Consider the following 19,089-nt stretch of genomic DNA (forward strand, 5'->3'; position numbering starts at 1 on the left):
AGGGGAGAAGGCGGTCCTCCGGGTACCCCAGTGCCAGGCCATTTAGGCTTTTAAAGATCGAGACTAGCACTTTGAATTATACCCAGAAACTAAGGATACCATCCTGACGATACTGTTGTGTGTCTCATCAGCCTTTAATTTGGTGAGTTGAAAGTTACCCCTCTGGCAAAACTCTGATTAACATTCAATATTCTGACCATCAGTTCTCCAAGTACATTTCTCAAGTCTTCTGATACCAAAAAACAAATACACAATAACCTTAGACTTGTCATAGTTTACTGGTAATTTGGTCTTCCTATGATAATTCCACAGGACAACCACTATATATTTCCAGCTACCTGGGTAATATATCTACTCTCAGTCACCCTAATTAGCCTATAATAAGCATAGGCTATATCTGTACAATCTTCCATGCAAACGCTACTGTATTGGCTTGAACAGATTTTTTTCTCCCCCCCCCATCCTCTTTTCTTATAGTTTTGAGGTGTATTGGAATTCCTGCAAGAGTTGTCACCAACTATTCCTCAGCCCATGATAATGATGGCAATTTGCAGCTGGATGTCTTTGTGGATGAAGATGGAAAGGTGGATTCCAGACTCACAAAAGACTCAATCTGGTATGTTTTCTGGAGAAATGCGGGCTAAAGTTGACTCTATAATGTTTAAGACAATAATCAAGGCTTAGTTTTCTCTCCTGTATCAGTGGCTGGTTTCACACAACACGCTAACCCACACTCAGTGGTTGTGTCAGGGTTGTTTTGATCTGTGGGTTGTTTGTCGAACTGTGTGTTAGCGTGTTGTCTGAACCCAGGACATTTTCTGCAGGGTGACTTGTTAACCATGCAGTCTGGCTTGTTACCCACCCTAACAACCCAACAACAAACTGGATTCTCAAGGTGGCTTGTTCGAGAAAAATAAGCTACACTACCTGGTTAATAAACCATCTTGCAGAGAATGTCCTGGAGTCAAACAACATACTAACCCATGGTTCAACAATCAATCCATGGTTTGAAACAACCACATTCAACCCAGACTTTAAATAATACTGCTATTTTATAGGAATACAGGGAGGATGCAACAGCATAGTAGTATCAACTGAGTGCCCAAAATTCCTGGTGGTCCCACATGGGTCAGAGATGTGACCCATCTCCTACCAGGAGTAGGGCCTTCAGTGTGGTGGCATCAAACCTGTGGCATGTCAAACCTGTGGCAAACCCTTCCAACTGAGATCAGGCATGCACCTACACTACTTCGTTTTCAGCATTTGCTGAAGACTTTTCAGGCAAGCATTTCCTGACTGACTCATGACTAAATTCTAGCCACTGTTCTATTATGTTTCTGCTTTTATTGAAAATGTTTTAATTTTTGTATTTTTATTTGTTGTATGTTGTTCAGTTATTAAGTTGTGTCTGACTCTTCATGACCCCATGGACCATAGCACGCTAGGCCTTCCTGTCCTCCGCTCTCTCCCGGAGTGTGCTCAAGTTCACATTCATTGCATCGGTGATGCTATCTAGCCATCTTATCCTCTGCTGTCCCCTTCTCCTTTAGCCTTCAATCTTTCCCAGCATCAGGGTCTTTTCCAGTGAGTTTTCTCTTTGCATTAGGTGGCCAAAATATTGGAGCTTCAGCTTCAGTATCTGTCCTTCCAATGAGCAGTCAGGGTTGATTTCCTTTAGGATGGACTGATTTGACCTCCTTGCAGTCCAGGGGACTCGTAAGAGTCTTCTCCAGCACCACAGTTCGAAAGCATTAATTCTTCGGCGCTCAGCCTTCCTTATAGTCCAGCTCTCACAGCCATACATTACTGTGGGGAATACCATTGCTTTAACTATGGGGACCTTTGTTGTCAGTGTGATGTCTCTGCTCTTAACTATTTTATCAAGATTTGTCATTGCTGTCCTCCCAAGAAGTAAACATCTTCTAATTTCCTGGCTGCAGTCAGCGTCTGCAGTAATCTTTGAGCCTAGAAATACAAAGTCTGTCACTGCCTCCATGTTTTCTCCCTCTATTTGCCAGTTATCAATCAAGCTGGTTGCCATAATCTTGGCTTTTTTGAGGTTGAACTGCAACCCAGCTTTTGCACTTTCTTCTTTCACCTTCGTCATAAGGTTCCTCAGCTCCTCCTCGCTTTCAGCCATCAAAGTGGTATCATCTGCGTATCTGAGATTGTTAATGTTTCTTCCAGAGATTTTAACTCCAGCCTTGGATTCATCAAGCCCAGCACGTCGCATGATGTGTTTTGCGTACAGGTTGAATAGGTAGGGTGAGAGTATACAACCCTGCCATACTTAGGGGTGGACGAAAGTCACTTACCTGTCCTCGAAGGACGTTCGTGGTGGGGGGGAGGCGCTTCGCTGGTCCCCCCGCGAAGTTCAGGCCGGGGGGGGGGAGGCTTCCCGCCTCGGCCCGGCCGAAATTCAGGCTGGGGGGGAGGCTTCCCGCCTCACCTGGCCGAAATTCAGGCCGGGGAGGAGGCTTGCCGCCTCGCCCGGCCGCGAACGTGAAAGTTTAAAAAACAAAACAAAACGCCCCCTGATAGGCTACATGACGATTCACATAGCCTATCACGGCTAGATCTGCAAAGTCAGCCGTGATAGGCTATGTCAATCGTCACGTAGCCTATCACGGGTGACTTTAAAAAAAAAAAAAGCGCGTACGCTAATGGCGGCCCCCATAGGGAGCCGCCATTCGCGTTCCTTATTTAGTCGCTGTAGTCTACGTAAATGTTTACGTAGACTACGGCGAAAATAAGGGCAACGCAAATAGAGTTGCCCTTATTTTCGCCATAGTCTAAGTAAATCTTTACGTAGACTACAGCGACCAAATAAGGAACGGGAATGGCGGCTCCCTATGGGGGCCGCCATTATCCGTACACACTTTTTTTTTTAAAGTCACCCGTGATAGGCTACATGACGATTGACGTAGCCTATCACGGCTGACTTTGCAAATCTAGCCGTGATAGGCTACGTGAATCGTCACGTAGCCTATCAGGGGGCGTTTTTTTTCTTTTCTTTCATTGCAATGACGGCGGCGGCAGCCGGTCGAAAGACCGGCTGCCGCTCCCGCCCCGCTCGAACACCCGCCGAACCGCCGGCCGGACCCGCCGCCGGGAGGGACATTCGGCGAAGGTAAGTCCCGTCCGGGGGGGGTGCGGGGGGCGGGGGGGTGCGGAGGATTTCTCCCCGAAACTTGTTCAGGGGGCCAAACACGTTGGCACTCGGCCCCCCGAAGTTTCGGGGAGAAATTCTCCGCCAACCCTAGCCATACTCCTTTCCCAATCTTAAACCAGTCCGTTGTTCCGTGATCTGTTCTTACTGTTGCTACTTGGTCATTATACAGATTCCTCAGGAGGCAGACAAGATGACTTGGTATCCCCATACCACCAAGAACGTGCCACAATTTGTTATAATCCACACAGTCAAAGGCTTTAGAATAGTCAATAAAACAGAAATAGATGTTTTTCTGAAATTCCCTGGCTTTCTCCATTATCCAGCGGATACTGGCAATTTAGTCTCTAGTTCCTCTGCCTTTTCGAAACCCAGCTTGTACATCGGCTAATTCTCATTCCATGAATTGCTGGAGTCTACCTTGCAAGATCTTGAAGTTACCTTACTGGCATGTGAAATAAGTGCCACTGTTCCATAGTTTGACCATTCTTTAGTGTTTCCCTTTTTTGGTATGGGGATATAAGCTGATTTTTTCCAATCTGATGGCCATTCTTGTGTTTTCCAAATTTGCTGGCATATGGCATGCATCACCTTGACAGCATCATCTTGCAAGATTTTAAACAGTTCAGCTGGGATACCGTTGTCTCCTGCTGCCTTCTTATTAGCAATGCTTCTTAAGGCCCATTCAACCTCACTCTTCAGGATGTCTGGCTCTAACTCACTGACCACACCGTCAAATCTATCCCCGATATTATTATCCTTCCTATACAGTTCTTGTGTATATTTCTGCCACTTTTTCTTGATCTCTTCTGCTTCCGTTAGGACCTTGCCATCTTTGTTTTTGATCATACCCATTTTTGCCTGGAATTTACCTCCAACGTTTCCAATTTTCTGGAAGAGGTCTCTTGTCCTTCCTGTTCTATTATCTTCTTCCACTTCCACGCATTGCTTGTTTAAAAATAATTCCTTATCTCTTCTGGCTAACCTCTGGAATTTTGCATGTAATTGGGCATATCTCCCCCTATCACTGTTGCCTTTTGCTTTCCTTCTTTCTTGGGCTGCTTCCAGTGTCTCAGCAGCCAGCCATCTTGCCTTCTTGGTTTTCTTTTTCTTTGGGATGTTTTTTGTTGCCGCCTCCTGAACAATGTTGCGAACTTCTGTCCATAGTTCATCCAGGACCCTATCTGCTAAATCTAGTCCCTTAAATCTATTCTTCACCTCCACTGCATATTCATTAGGAATATTTGTGAGCTCATATCTAACTGATCTGTGGGTCTTCCTTATTCTCTTTAGTCTGATTCTAAATTGTGCAATAAGAAGTTCGTGATCTAGCTCCAGGTCTTGTTTTAACCAACTGTATAGATGTCCGCCATCTTTGGCTACAAAGGATGTAGTCAATCTGATTTCGGTGTCGACCATCTGGTGAAGTCCATGTATAAAGTAGTCTTTTAGGTTGTTGGAAGAGAGTGTTTGTTATGCACAGTGAGTTGACTTGGTAAAATTCTATCAGCCTATGTCCCGCTTCATTTTGTTCTCCCAGACCATGCTTGCCGGTAATTCCAGGTGTATCACTGTGATGTTAAATGGCTTACCTTGAATTCAAATGGAGATCATTCTATCATTTTTGGGATTGTATCCAAGCACTGCTTTAGCCACTTTATTATTAATTATGAAGGCTACTCCATTTCTTCTGTGGTCCTCTTGTCCACAGTAGTAGATCTGGTGGTTATCTGATGTGAAGTGGCCCATTCCAGTGCATTTCAGTTCACTGACACCCAGAATGTCTATATTTAATCTTGACATCTCCCCAATAACCACATCCAATTTGCCCTGGCTCATAGATCTTACATTCCAGGTTCCTATGGTGTGTTGATCTTTAGAACATCGGATTCGTCGTTCACCATCAGCACCGTCGGCCACTAGCCGTCCTTTCGGCTTTGAGCTAGCTGCGTCATCACATCTGGGGCTAGTTGAACTTATCCTCTGTTCCTCCCCAGTAGCATTTTGACCATCTTCTGACCTGGGAGTCCCATCTTCCGATGGTATACCAATATATCTCTGGTTTTACTGATCCATTTAGGTTTCATGGCAAGAATGCTGGGGTGGGTTGCCGTTACCTTCCCCAGGGATCGTATTTAGTCTGACCTCTCTGCCATGACCTTCCCGTCTTGGGTGTCCCTTCACAGTTTAGCTCATGGTGTCATTGAGGTGCTCAAGCTCCAGTACCACGACAAGGTAACAATCTCCTTTGCTGGAGATAAGACATATACAGGCAGCATAAAAACAAGTGGCAATATAAAACCATTTAAAGCTGGAACAGATGGAAAGGCCTGGGAAAATAAAAAGATCTTTGCCTGATGTTGAAATGACATCAATGTAAGCACCAAGCAAGCCTCTCTGGGCAGTGAATTCCATAGGCAGGGTGCTACCACTGAAAAAGCCATTTTCCAGTAATCTCTCACTGCACCTCTTTTTTTTTTTTTACCTCTTACTTATTTAGTTATTACATTTTTAACCTACTGTTTCTCTGAGGTACAACTTCCATATAGTTCCTTCCCTGGTGGCCTCCCATCTAGGCAACTTTCAGGGTCAGACCTGCTTATCTTCAGCAGTAGAACTGCACCATGTTAGGGATATATGAGAAATTTGTTTCAGTTTGTTTTGACCAAGATTTACCCAGTTCATACCCAGTTATCTAGTTCAATGCATTCCACAGCATGCGTACATTTGAAAATGTGCATGGCAAATGTATATGTGGCATGGAGCTGTCTTCCAACACCTGGTTTCTTCTTTCAAGTCTCTTTTGAGATCCTTGCCTTGCTGGAACTGGACCAAGTATCTTTCTCTTAATTATCACCTGACCCCTTTCTTGTTCCAGCCCAACCAGGAGCAGGTGTGTGCTCGCTATGTAGGTGATTTCCACTTGGTTGGCAAGTCAGGAATGTGTGTTTGCTCTCCCTCTGCTCTCCCCTTTTGGCTAACCCAGATACAACAATGTGGAATTCCTGCTCCTTTGAGAGTGTGGGTTTGTTGGTAGTTGGATGTGTTATTGTTTTGGACCCTGACTCCCCTGCTGACAAGGAGGTGGGAGTCATGTGAGGTATTCCCCAGGGACTGTTGTGTGGGGGTAATTTGACATTCTGTGCAGCCTGGGTAGTTTAAAGGCTTAGGTTTGTTTTTCTGTTTTATGTTGTCAAGGGCTCCTTGGAGGGCTCTCAGTCTAATCCAGTAGCCAAGTCCAGACACAGACAAAGGGACTCTTTTCAAAGCTTTATTCTTCTTTTACAACTTAACAGCTCTACAGGTAGCAACTAGATCTGAGCAGCAGCATCCCTATGCCCTAAGTTAGAACAGTTGGTCCCCGTTTGAAAAGCAGTTACTGGCAGACCCCTGAATATAAGGACTAGGGAGAATCCCTCCCCCTTTCCCTTGGATCCTCTGGGCGCAACCGTTCTTTGAGCGCCAACCGGGCGCTATGCCTCCTTTTCGCGCTCTCCATTTGGCACCGCTCTCTGCGTCTGCGCCGCGCATCCAACCAGTCTGCTATCGGTGCTGGGTCACTCTCTGGACTGCTTTCTAATCTAGGAATGTGGGTGGGAGGAATCTCTGTCAGCTGCGGGCCCTGGGAAAAAGGGGCGCGCTTCTCTCCCAGGAGCGACTGCTCTTCCTCCGAATCAGAACTACTCTGGGATTCTATGGGCTCAGTGTCCACCCTGACATATGTATCCTCTGTTCTCTTTTTGTCTCTGTAAAGGCTCTTCTAATAATAAATGTATTTTGTCTCCCAATTTGAATGGGATGTATGTGAATGGGGTTTCTGACCAAGACCCCCCCAGGGAAAGAGTTTTCTCTCTCCATGTGTCCTAAATACTCAGGAACACTACCAAGGAATTTGATCTGGGCCCTGGAAGGAGGGAGTTGCTGTATAAGGGGCTCAAATAAAGTTTCAGCTCCATCACAGGGCATCTCAACACCAGCCTAAAATCTTGCATTTTAAATGGGGCTTTCTGCTTATGTTTTAAAGGCAGGATCACAACAACTCCCTTTTCACATGCTTCCTTTCCTCCCTCGACTTCCCCTTTGAATGAGTTCAAATCTCCAGGGCCAGATGAACTACATCCTAGAGTAATAAAGGAACTGGCAGAAGAACTCTCAGAACCACTGTCTATTCTTTTTGAGAAATCATGGAGGATGGGGGAGTGCCAGATGACTAGAGCAGGGCTAATGTTGTCCCTATCTTCAAAAAGGGTAAAAAGGAGGAACCTGGGAACTACAGACCAGTCAGTCTGACATCAATCCCTGGGAAAATTCTGGAGCAGATGATCAAGCAATCCATCTGGAAGCACCTTGAAAACAATGCAGTAATTACTTGAAGCCAACATGGATTTGTCAAGAACAAATCCTGCCAGACAAATCTGATCTCATTTTTTGATCAAGTAACCTACCTTGTGGACTGTGGGAATGCTGTAAACATAATATACCTTGACTTCAGCAAAGCTTTCGACAAAGTGCCCCATGATATCCTGATGAGCAAACTAGCTCAAAGTGGGCTAGATGAAACAACAATCCGGTGGATCCACATTTGGCTACAGAATTGGACCCAAAGCATGTTTATCAATGAGATCTTCTCAAACTGGGGAGAGGTAACGAGTGGGGTACCGCAGGGCTCAGTCCTGGGCCCAGTGCTCTTCAACAGGTTTATTTATGACGTGGAGGAGGAGGTGCTGATCAAATTTGCAGATGACACAAAATTGGGCAGGATAGCTAATACTTTGGCAGACAGAAACAAAATTCAAAGTGATCTTGATAGACTGGAGCACTGGGCAGAAAACAGAATGACATTTGATAGGGATAAATGCCAAGTTCTGCACCTAGGAAAAAGAAACCAAATGCACAGTTACAAGATGGGGGATACATGGCTCAACAACACTACAAGCGAGAAGGATCTTGGAATTGTTGTTGATCACAAGCTAAATATGAGCCAATAATGTAATGTGGCTGTAAAAAAAGGCAAATGCTATTTGGGTCTGCATTAATAGAAGCATAGCTTCCAAATCCTGGGAAGTACTAGTTCCCCTCTACTCAGCACTGATTAGGCCTCACCTGGAGTACAGTGTCCAGTTCTGGACACCACATTTTAAGAATGATGCAGACAAGCTGGAGAGGGTTCAGAGGAGGGCAACAAAGATGATCAGGGGACTGGAAACAAAGCCCTATGAAGAAAGACTGAAAGAACTGGGCATGTTTAGCCTTGAGAAGAGAAGACTGAGGGGAGATATGATAGCGCTCTTCAAGTACTTGAAAGCTTGTCACAGAGAGGAAGGCCAGGATCTCTTCTCGATCATCCCAGAGTGCAGGACATGGAATCATGGGCTCAAGTTACAGGAAGCCAGATTCTGGCTGAACATCAGGAAAAACTTCCTGACTGTTAGAGCAATATGACAATAGAACCAATGACCTAGGGAGGTCGTGGGCTCTCCCACACTGGAGGTGTTCAAGACGAGGCTGGACAGCCATCTGTCAGGGATGCTCTGACTTGGATTCCTGCACTGAGCAGGGGGTTGGACTCGATGGTCTTGTAGGCCCTTTCCAACCCTACTATTCTATGATTCCCCCCTCCTTCTCCCCATATCTGAATCTCCCATTATCTTTCATTGATCTTGCTCCCCTTTTTGCCACTTTTCCTCTTTTCACAGAGGAAACTGAAGCAGAACACAATGGGATAATTTGATAGCTCATTATCTGCGATCTACTTCAAAGTCAGAACAAAGTTCGCAATCTGATGTAGACACGAGACTGAATGAGCTCTGAGGTGGAATTTGGAGAAGTCTGACAAGCTCAAGTTTTGCATATATGCACATCCCTACACCATGTACAGGTGTAAGCCAGAGATGGGGAACCTGTGGTCCTCCAGATGTTGTTGAACTACAGCTCCCATCATCCTTGACCATTGCCTGTGCTGGTTGGGGCTGATAAGAATTGGAGACCAATGACACCCACTAGTGCTACACTTTCCCTAGCCCTGCTCTAAGCCATAGGGAATGGTTTTGCTTCTCCCCTATGTATATTTAATGTATAATTTAGGACGCAGTCTTATGGGGATAGGCAGCACCTCTGAACTCCAAGGCGACTGCCTATCCAATGTAAGGCAGGAGAAGCATGGAGGGGATCAGGCCCCCCCCACACACACACTTCAGCCACCCTGCATTTGCAGCTAGACAGCTGATTTCAGCTGTCTAGCTGCGGGAAGGCGGAGCAGGGGAAGTGGCTGCCGGGCAACACATAGGATGTGTTGTACTGGCATTTACACCTTCCTCATCCTGGAACACCCCAGGAACGCCCCCTTTTCACCGCTCCACACTCCTTTTCTGAGCGTGGGGTTGTTCCGAGCTGCCTGCAAGGCAGCGCGGGGTGGGCGGAGGACGGTTCTCAGGGAATTGACCTTGGAGTGCAGGCTCTGAGGTCGGTTCCCAGAAACCGGTGTATCCCATGGCCATTTAGCCGCTGACTAGCGGCCATAGGATTGCTCCTTTAATGTATTTATTTATTTAAATTATGATGGCTTTCATTTCATGGAGTCATTCATTCGCTAGTGCATCTTCTAAGCCTACTCCAAAATTAAAGGAAGTGGAGCTTTGCAGTTCTATATTGGCTAAGGTTAAGCTCTGTAGTGGGTTAAATCTTGCTCTCTCTATATTTCATTTTGGGGGCTTGATTACTTTTTGAACTTCACCTTTAATCTTCCTCTGTTCGTGGTATATTTATTGCTACATGATCCACATAACCTCATGGGGCATACATTAAATTAACCTATGGTGCTCTCCATTTCTCCTCTGTGTCCTTTCTCTTCATGTCCTTTCTACCATTGAATGGAAGCCTTGCTCTAAATTATTTTGTATCATAATCTTGTCATGATTTTAATGAAGTTTCTTTTTGAAGATCAACTTTAAGATATTTGCAATTGTTTTAAATATTTCTCTCATTTGGAAAATGGATGGTACGATGTGTTTTTGTTGTCTCTGACCTATATGCTTGCTCCAAAAATATTTATTTCTATAAACATTTATATTGTTCTATGAATAGCTGATCTTCATCCAAAATATTTAGGTATCTTTCATGCAAATGCAGTTTCAGGAATTTTGTCACCTGAGATTTTTGTCACTCAGTGAGTTCCTCTCTAGCTATAGAAATGATCTGATTATTAAGCATAAAGGGTTGTATCCAATGTTGGTTTCTTTGTGCTAGCAGAAAGCAGTTCCATTTGCACTAGGCAGGGCACCTGATTTCTACCAATTTCCCCATTGACTTTTCCCACAGCTGCTTGTGAATGCAGAGGAACCCTCCAGACCAGTATGGAATATGGCACAGAGGGCAAGGATGGGAGAATCAGTGATACCAGCTCACAGAGATTCTCCAAGCTCCACCTTGGCATTCAGACTACCTCGATCCTGTTTGTGATTGAGATCTGTTTGTCTTTTCATTTGAAGGGGGAAAGTGTGCATTTCAGTATGCATATTTTAAAGTGCACCCTCAAACATGCACTTCCCCCCATAGACTAAAGAGTGCAAATGGATGTGTGCATTTTTAAAGTGTGCATTTTTCTAAACTGCGCATTTCACAAGCATAATCGCAAACATGGGGCCATGCAAGTTTTTCCCAAATACTGCACTCCCGTTTGCTTTTGGGATTGCGAACAGGCAAATGTGAGTCAAAAATGAGACAAAACAAAATTCTCGTGCATCCCTAGGGTCACAGTAGGTAAAATGTATCAGCAAAAACTGGGTGCTCCACTTTGCATAAGCAGTATTTCGTTCCAGTAGTGCGAAACCCCCATTGACTGTGACCTGCTCTAAACAATCCGAATCTGTGTACATGAAAAGAAGTCACAGTAGCAATGGGGATATGGTGGCAAGTTCAGCATTCTGTTTGGAGAGTCAGAGCCAAATCAAAAGTCGCATGTGGATACCAGAGTGAAGCCACCATTTCCCCACACCAGAGCAGGTTATGGAGGAAATGGAACTGTGCCATGTATTGATTACCAAATCAAAGATAATACATAAAAGAGCAGGAGTCAGGGGCTGAAATGGAAGCAAATCAAGGAATTGTGTGACACCCCCGCCCCCGAAATGAGGCTTTGGCTTTTCCTTCAGCTGACTGCTTTTTGTTTGTTCATATTGATACTGTTTTTCTGTGTGGTGGTTGCTGTTGTTGAGTTTGTTGTATTTTTCTCTTTACACCAAACAACTTGAGTGCTGGACAGGCGGGCAATGCATTAGTCAAATAAACAAATAATATAGATAAGATAGAAGCATGCTCTGAAGGCAAAGTAATACCACAAGGTGTATAAGGCAAAAGCCAGAAACCATAGAAAACCAGCCCTAGGTAAGTTTGAGAGCCAGCTAAGATACACAATCAGTTTTTCTGGGGGAGGGGGCAGGGGGACAACTTCTTATCTTATTTCAGCCCTGATTTGCTTATGTGTTCAAGGGCTGAATCAAAGGCTTGCTTGTGTCTTTCATGTTGGGATAGTTACTACGACGGCAGCAGCAATAATGAATATGTCATACTTTCTAAGTGCTCAGAGCGTTTCACATACATTATCTCAACAATCCTTACAGAACCCTGATTAGCCATGACCATATTATTAATAATCCCATTTTGCAGATTGGGGAGGCTGGGACTGAGGGCCAGAGTTCCTTGCTTAGCCGCCCCCCCCCCCGCACCTGTGAGTGATGTCCAGATATGAAGCGAAAGGAGGTGGTTAGAATGAGGTGGTACAATTATGGACTATAGCAATTCAGAATGCAGATGTGGGTTTAGGTTTTCACACCATCTTTAGAAACCTCTCAGTGGTCCTGTCTTGTCTGTTTATTGATGCTTTCCCATGCCATTTTTACATCCAACCTTGAGCAACCAGAAAGTGAATTTGTGCCAATTGGTTCTTGTGTGCCTTGGGGGAAAGGGATGCTTGCTGTCCCGCATGACCTTGAAGGCATCGTGCATTTCTGCCTTCTTCCTCTTCTGTCAGTAACAGACTTCCCAGACCCACTCAGCCTGAAGTGCCTTACTCCCCCCTCTAGCCACCACCAGCAAGGCCCTGCAAGAATGATTCCACATTGCAGCATTTCTAGCAGTATCAAAAGGATTTGACCTCCTTGCAGTCCAGGGGACTCATAAGAGTCTTCTCCAGCACCACAGTTCGAAAGCATCAATTCTTCGGCGCTCAGCCTTCCTTAGAGTCCAGCTCTCACAGCCATACATTAGTACTGGGAAAACCATAGCTTTGATTACATGAACCTTTGTCGGCAAGGTGATGTCTCTGCTTCTTACAATGCTGTCTAGGTTTGCCATAGCTTTCCTCCAAGGAGCAAGCGTCTTTTAATTTCATGGCTACAGTCACCATCTGCGGTGATCTTGGAGCCCAAGAAAATAAAATCTGTCACTGCTTCCATTTCTTCCCCTTCTATATGCCAGGAAGTGATGGGGCCAGATGCCATGATCTTCATTTTTTTAATGTTGAGTTTCAAACCAGCTTTTGCACTCTCCACTTTCACCCTCAACAAGAGGCTCTTTGGATGCTCTTTGCTTTCCGCCATTAGGGTGGTATCGTCTGCGTATCTGAGGTTGTTGATGATTCTCCTGGCAATCTTAATTCCGACCTGTGATTCATGCAACCTGGTGTTTCTCATGATGCACTCTGCATATAAATTAAATAAGCAGGGCGACAATATACAGCCTTGTCGTACTCCTTTCCCAATTTTGAACCAATTGGTTGTTCCATGTCTGCTTCTTACTGTTGCTTCTTGACCCTCATATAGGTTTCTCAGGAGACAGGTAAGGTGGTCTGGTACTCCCATCTCTTTAAGACTTTGCCACAGTTTGTTGTGATCCATACAATCAAAGGCTTTAGCATAGTAAATGAAGCAGAAATAGACGCTTTTCTGGAATTCTCGTGCTTTCTCCATGATCCAGCGGATGTTGGCAATTTGATCTCTAGTTCCTCTGCCTCTTCGAAACCCAGCTTGTACTTCCGGTAGTTCTCGGTTCACATGCTGCTGAAGCCTAGCTTGTAGGATTTTGAGCATCACCTTGCTGGCATGTGAAATGAGCGCAATTGTGCGGTAGTTTGAACACTCTTTGGCGTTGCCCTTCTTTGGAATTGGAATGTAAACTGACCTTTTCCAGTCTTGTGGCCACTGTTGAGTGTTCCAAATTTCTGGCATATTGAGTGCAGCACTTTAACAGCATCATCTTTTAGGATTTGAAATAGCTCAGCTGCAATACTGTCATCTCTGCTAGCTTTGTTGTTAGTAATGCTTCCTAAGGCCCACTTGACTTCACTCTCTAGGATGTCTGGCTCCAGTTCAGTGACCGCACTATCATGGCTATCAGGGACATTCAGATCTTTCCTGTATAGTTCTTCTGTGTATTCTTTCCACCTCTTCTTAATCTCATCTGCTTCTGTTAGGTCCCTGCCTTCTTTGTCCTTTATCATGCCCATCTTTACACAAAACGTTCCCTTGAGATCTCCAATCTTCTTGAAAAGATCTCTAGTCTTTCCCATTCTATCATTTTCCTCAATTTCTTTGCATTGTTCATTTAAGAAGGCCTTCTTATCTCTCCTTGCTATTGTCTGGAACTCTGCATTCAGTTGGGTATATCTCCCCTTTCTCCCTTGCTTTTTGCTTCCCTTCTTTCCTCAGCTACTTGTAAAGCCTCATCAGACAGCCACTTTGCTTTCTGGCATTTCTTTTTCTTTGGGATGGATTTCATTGCTGCCTCCTGAACAATGTTACGGACGTCCGTCCATAGTTCCTCAGGCACTCTGTCTATCAGGTCTAATCCCTTAAATCTATTCCTCATCTCCACTGTATATTCATAAGGGATATGATTTAGGTCATACCTGTATGGTTTAGTGGTTTTCCCTACGTTCTTCAATTTAAGCCAAAATTTTGCAACAAGAAGCTCATGATCTGAGCCACAGTCAGCTTCAGGTCTTGTTTTTACTGACTTCTCCATCTTTGGCTGCAAAGGACATAATCAATCTGATTTCGATATTGACCATCTGGTGATGTCCATGTGTAGAGTCGCCTCTTGTGCTGTTGGAAAAGAGTGTTTGATATGATCAGCGTGTTCTCTTGGCAAAACTCTATTAGCCTTTGTCCTGCTTCATTTTGTATCCCAAGACCAAGGCCATGCTTGCCTGTTATCCCGGTGATTTCTTGACTTCCTACTTTAGCATTCCAATCCCCTGTGATGAAGAGAACATCTTTTTTTGGTGTTAGTTCTAGAAGGTGTTGTAGGTCTTCATAGAACTGATCAACCTCAGCTTCTTCGGCCTCAGTGGTTGGGGCATAGACTTGAATTACTGTGATGTTGAATGGTTTGCCTTGGATTCGTACTGAGATAATTCTATCATTTTTGAGATTGTACCCCAATACTGCTTTTCCCACCCTTTTGTTGACTATGAGTGCTACTCCATTTCTTCTAAGGGATTCTTGCCCACAGTAGTAGATATAATGGTCACCTGAATTAAATTCGCCCATGCCTGTCCATTTTAGTTCACTGATTCCCAAGATGTCGATGTTCAATCTTGCCATCTCATGTTTGACCACCTCCAGCTTACCTTGATTCATTGATCTTACATTCCAGGTTCCTAAACAATATTGTTCTTTACAGCATCGGACTTTCTTTTCACCGCCAGACACATCCACAGCTGAGTGTCCTTTTGGCTTTGGCCCAGCTGCTTCACTCTTTCTGGCGCTACTTGGAAATTCCCTCTGCTCTTCCCTAGTAGTATATTGGACACTTTCCGACCTGAGGGGCTCATCTTCCGGCATAATATCTTTCAGCCTTGTGATACGTTCCATGGGGTTTTCTTGGCAAGAATACTGGAGTGGGTTGCCATTTCCTTCTCCAGTGGACCACATTTTGTCAGAACTCTCCGCCATGACCTGTCCATCTTGGATGGCCCTGCACGGCATAGCTTATGGCTTCACTGAGTTACACAAGCCCCTTCGCCACAACAAGGCAGTGATCCATGAAGGGGAGGCTGCAGTGAAGCTGTGGCTACAGTAACATAATTAGCTTTTTATCTGCTGTCAGGGAGTGGATTTTGTTTTAGAAAAATCACTACATTCCCTCATCTCATTTATTCTGCTATGGCTCAAATCTCTTGAAGCTTGTCTGAAACGTATCTTCTGGGCTTTTTCTCCCTTATTTTCACTCTTTCATGAGTCCTAATAAACCACTGGAATAAAAATTACAAGGCCACGCGTAGTTGTTTATGAGGGTTCTTTTTTTGAAATGTACTGGGCAGACTTTACATGCAATAACCCTGCAGTGGTTTTATCAAGACCAAGCTGAGGGACCAGAAGGGAGTCAGAGCTGAGGAACACGCAGAAACACAACAGAGCCAAACAGGAAGGCTTTTGTAGTTCAGGAGGGCCCAAGGGCCTGAAAATATTTCCTTTTCAGGGAGATGTTTCACGTTTCAGCACTGATAGTTCACTGAATGGGGCAGATTCACACAGAACTGAGGGTTCCTGGTTGTGACCCCAGCTGTCTGAGCTTCTGCTCCAGAAAAGGCCTTTCAAATCTTTCTTAGGGCCAATTTTTATCATTATTTCAGTCCACAGCAGTTGTATGGAGGTTGACTACAGAATTTGAGGGGGCGGGGGTTGATTGGTAGCAGTCTATCCCTTGTTCCCACTCCCTCTGGCAGCTGCAAGGAATAGCTGTGTGCCTGTCAGAGGGTCTGCTGATGGTCTCTGAGCATGTGCAGAGAGTCTTCACCTCACTACTTTATGTAGTTAGCTAGCTAATTCTAAAATTTGATATGCTGCTGTCAGTGGAGGCTGGTGGCTCTGCACCATGGAAGGTGCAAAGCACCTTGGATAGCTCCTTTAGAGTTCTGATTGCTTCTGACTGAAACCAAGAGCATATTCATAGCCCCACTGACATCAGAGCCACCAGCCTCTACTGGTTGCTGTTATGGTTCTGGGAGCGGGGATGATTTTCTTACTGGTGGACCCTTTCCTTACAAGGGTTCCCCAAAGTAGAATTACTGACAGACTGCCAACACAGGTTTAGCCTCTCCTGGATCCCCTAGTCTGTCCAGCTGGGAAATCCTAAGCCCTTTTGCCAATCTCTCTCCTAGGGCCAGTTTTTATCATTATTTCAGTCCACACCAGTTGTGGACCCTTAAGCCTATCTCTAGGAAAAAAGAAAGATGCCTTGGATTTACTGGCCCCCAACCCCCAAAACATGGAATTTAACAAAACCTTGTGGAATATGTTAAGAACAAAAGGGGTAGCTTAGCAACTGTGCAGTCTTGCTTGTAGGGAAGGTTTTATAGAGAAATTCCCCTTTAAAACAATGCAGCCAGATGTCTATATATATGTGTGTGTGTGTGTGTGTGTGTGTGTGATAAAGAGAGAGAGAGAGAAGAGAGAGAAGGCAACAATCACATAGACCCAGAATTCCAAATTAAAAAATCAAGCAAATCTAACTTAGCTAGTATATTTTTACATGCTTGAGTAGAATCTTGGGTTTCAGAGCACATGCAGAGCTTATTGCAGAGAGGGCCTGGGAGAGTGCATCTTGGACTCCTGATTCGATATTGCAAAGAAGAGCCAGCCTGATAACAAAATCACATATTTATAGGAATCTGAGATCAATGAAAGCTGGCCTCTTAGTGGAGACTGTTGTTTTGTCCAATGAGATGATATGGTCCATTTCTGATGTCAGTGGTCTAGCCCACAAATAAGAAAAATATTTAGTAGCTGGATCCTCCTTCTTAATGGCTCAAGACTTACATCTCAAAAGAGGCAGCTGGTTCCATCCATGTGGGCTGACATGAAAAAGATTCACGTGCAAATGTTTAATGGAAAACAAAATATAAGATTTGGCCTATTGGGCTTTCTAGCAGAGTTCCAAACTACCAAACACCCTAGGGGGCACTGTTGAGCTACATCAGAATGTCACAGCAGCTGCCAACTAACCCACAATTAGGAATGTCAGAGAATTCCGCCACGGATCTCGGTGAGGCCGAATGCCAGTGCATTTGGCCCCCCGAAATCTGTGGCGGAATGGCCTGCCACCCCCCTGCCCCCCCGCGGATCCCCCCCGGGATGAGACTTACCTGGGGCGGATCTTCCGGGCGGCGGCGGCTCTGGCGGCGGCGGCTGTGACAGCTGGTCTTCCGACCGGCTGCCGCCGCCACTGTTTGTCTTGTAAAAAAACAAACCCAAAAAACCATGACGTGATATTTATTTATTTATTTCATTTCTATACCGCCCACTAGCCGAAGCTCTCTGGGCGGTTCACAAAGATTTACGTAGCCTATCATGGCTGGGTTAAAAAAAAACAAAAACGTGTACGCAAATGGCGGTGGCTACCGCCGCCGCCATTTGCGTTCCTTATTTTTGGCCGTCTTAATCTACGTAAATATTTACGTAGACTATGATGGCGAAAATAAAGGGGAACGCAAATAGCATAGCGGGTGCTATTTGCGTCCCTTTTTGATTCGCCGTTTTAGCCTACGTAAAGATTTACGTAGGCTAAAACGGTGAATCAAAAAGGGATGCAAATAGCGCCCCCTACATTATTTGCGTTCCCCTTTATTTTCGCCATCATAGTCTATGTAAATATTTACGTAGATTAAGATGGCCAAAAATAAGGAACGCAAATGGCGGCGGCCGGAGCCGCTGTCATTTGCGTATGCGGTTCCCCCCCCCCCCAGAGCCCTTCGCGGTCGGAAACCCGGCTGCGGATGGTTCTGGGCTGGGATGGGCCTGGCCGGCTGCTCCACAGAGCTGCCGCGGAGCACAGCTGGCCGTGGAGGATTCCGGGGGGGAGGAACGGATCGCCTCCCCCCCCCGTCGAGGATTCCGGGGGGAGGGATGGAACGCCTCCCCCCCCATCAACATAATCCGCAGAAAGGTAAGTGACTTTCGTACATCCCTACCCACAATTAGGGATGGTGCAGGCTCCCGATTCTGTCTGGGAATCCAGCAGAACCGCCCCCCAGCTTGCACTCCTGAGCCCTGCTTGCCAGGCCCCTTCCCCCACTTGCCCCCTGCCTATGCTCAGCGAGTAATCCACACTCACCCCAGCGGCTTCGGTGAGCTCCACGGTCGCCATTTTTTGGCGATCGCAAAATGTGCATATTTGCGTGTGCATGAAAACATGCATATTTGTGAACGTGCATATTTGCATATGGGGAAGAAGGTGCATTTTTGTGAAAATGTGCATTTTTGCGCATACATAAATGTGCACATTTGCAAAAGTGCGCATTTTGTGCATACACAAATATGTGCATTTTTGCTATTCATTTTATTTTCCAAAAAATGGCAACCACAGAGCTGCTTGCCTGTGCAGGAGGGGTTCGAGCACGGTCCGGGGACGGGCGGGTGCTGGGCGGGCACCCAGAGAACCCGGACAGGGATGGGTTTTACATTCCTACCCACAATACAGTGACATACAAGAACAATAGGATACAAAAGCACACAAAATCACAAGAATTAAAAAAACCAATCATACAAGTACTCAAATCCAAATACAAGCCAGCAGAATCAATAAAATCAGTAAGATCGCTCCAGCTTAGCAACCAAATGCTCTCCTGAATTTAAAAAAAAGAAAAGAAAAAAAAGTTCTAAAAGAAAGAAGGGCATCAGCCACAGCCAGAGAGAACTCCTCCCTTGGGTGCCAGCACCAAGATGGCTCTTGGCCAGGTAGCCTTTCACTGCATTTCAGATGGCAAGAGTATCCTAAGCAGATGATTTGCCATAGATTGTAAAACAAGGGAGGGATGCATAGGAAGAGGCACATACTGGCTGGGAATTATGGGAGTTGAAATACTGGGAGGGCACCAGGTCGGGGAAGTACAGAGCCTGTTTCAAGGAACCAAAATTGCTCCC

The 19,089-nt window shown here is 45.3% G+C and overlaps 1 protein-coding gene across 2 annotated transcripts in view; it reads left to right on the top strand.

The window, feature by feature from the left end:
• The window catches only part of F13A1 (coagulation factor XIII A chain), a 130,198-nt gene that overhangs the window by 74,084 nt on the left and 37,025 nt on the right, over window positions 1–19,089 (top strand). For both annotated transcript variants that reach the window (XM_084850397.1, XM_084850398.1), the window contains exon 8: window positions 478–616. In XM_084850397.1, the coding sequence (XP_084706523.1) occupies window positions 478–616 (139 nt within the window). The remainder of the gene's footprint in view (window positions 1–477; window positions 617–19,089) is intronic.

The sequence above is a fragment of the Heloderma suspectum genome, chromosome 4, assembly GCF_057233095.1.
Source record: "Heloderma suspectum isolate Gila_16-S chromosome 4, 16-S_ref, whole genome shotgun sequence".
Taxonomy (NCBI): Eukaryota; Metazoa; Chordata; class Lepidosauria; order Squamata; family Helodermatidae; genus Heloderma; species Heloderma suspectum.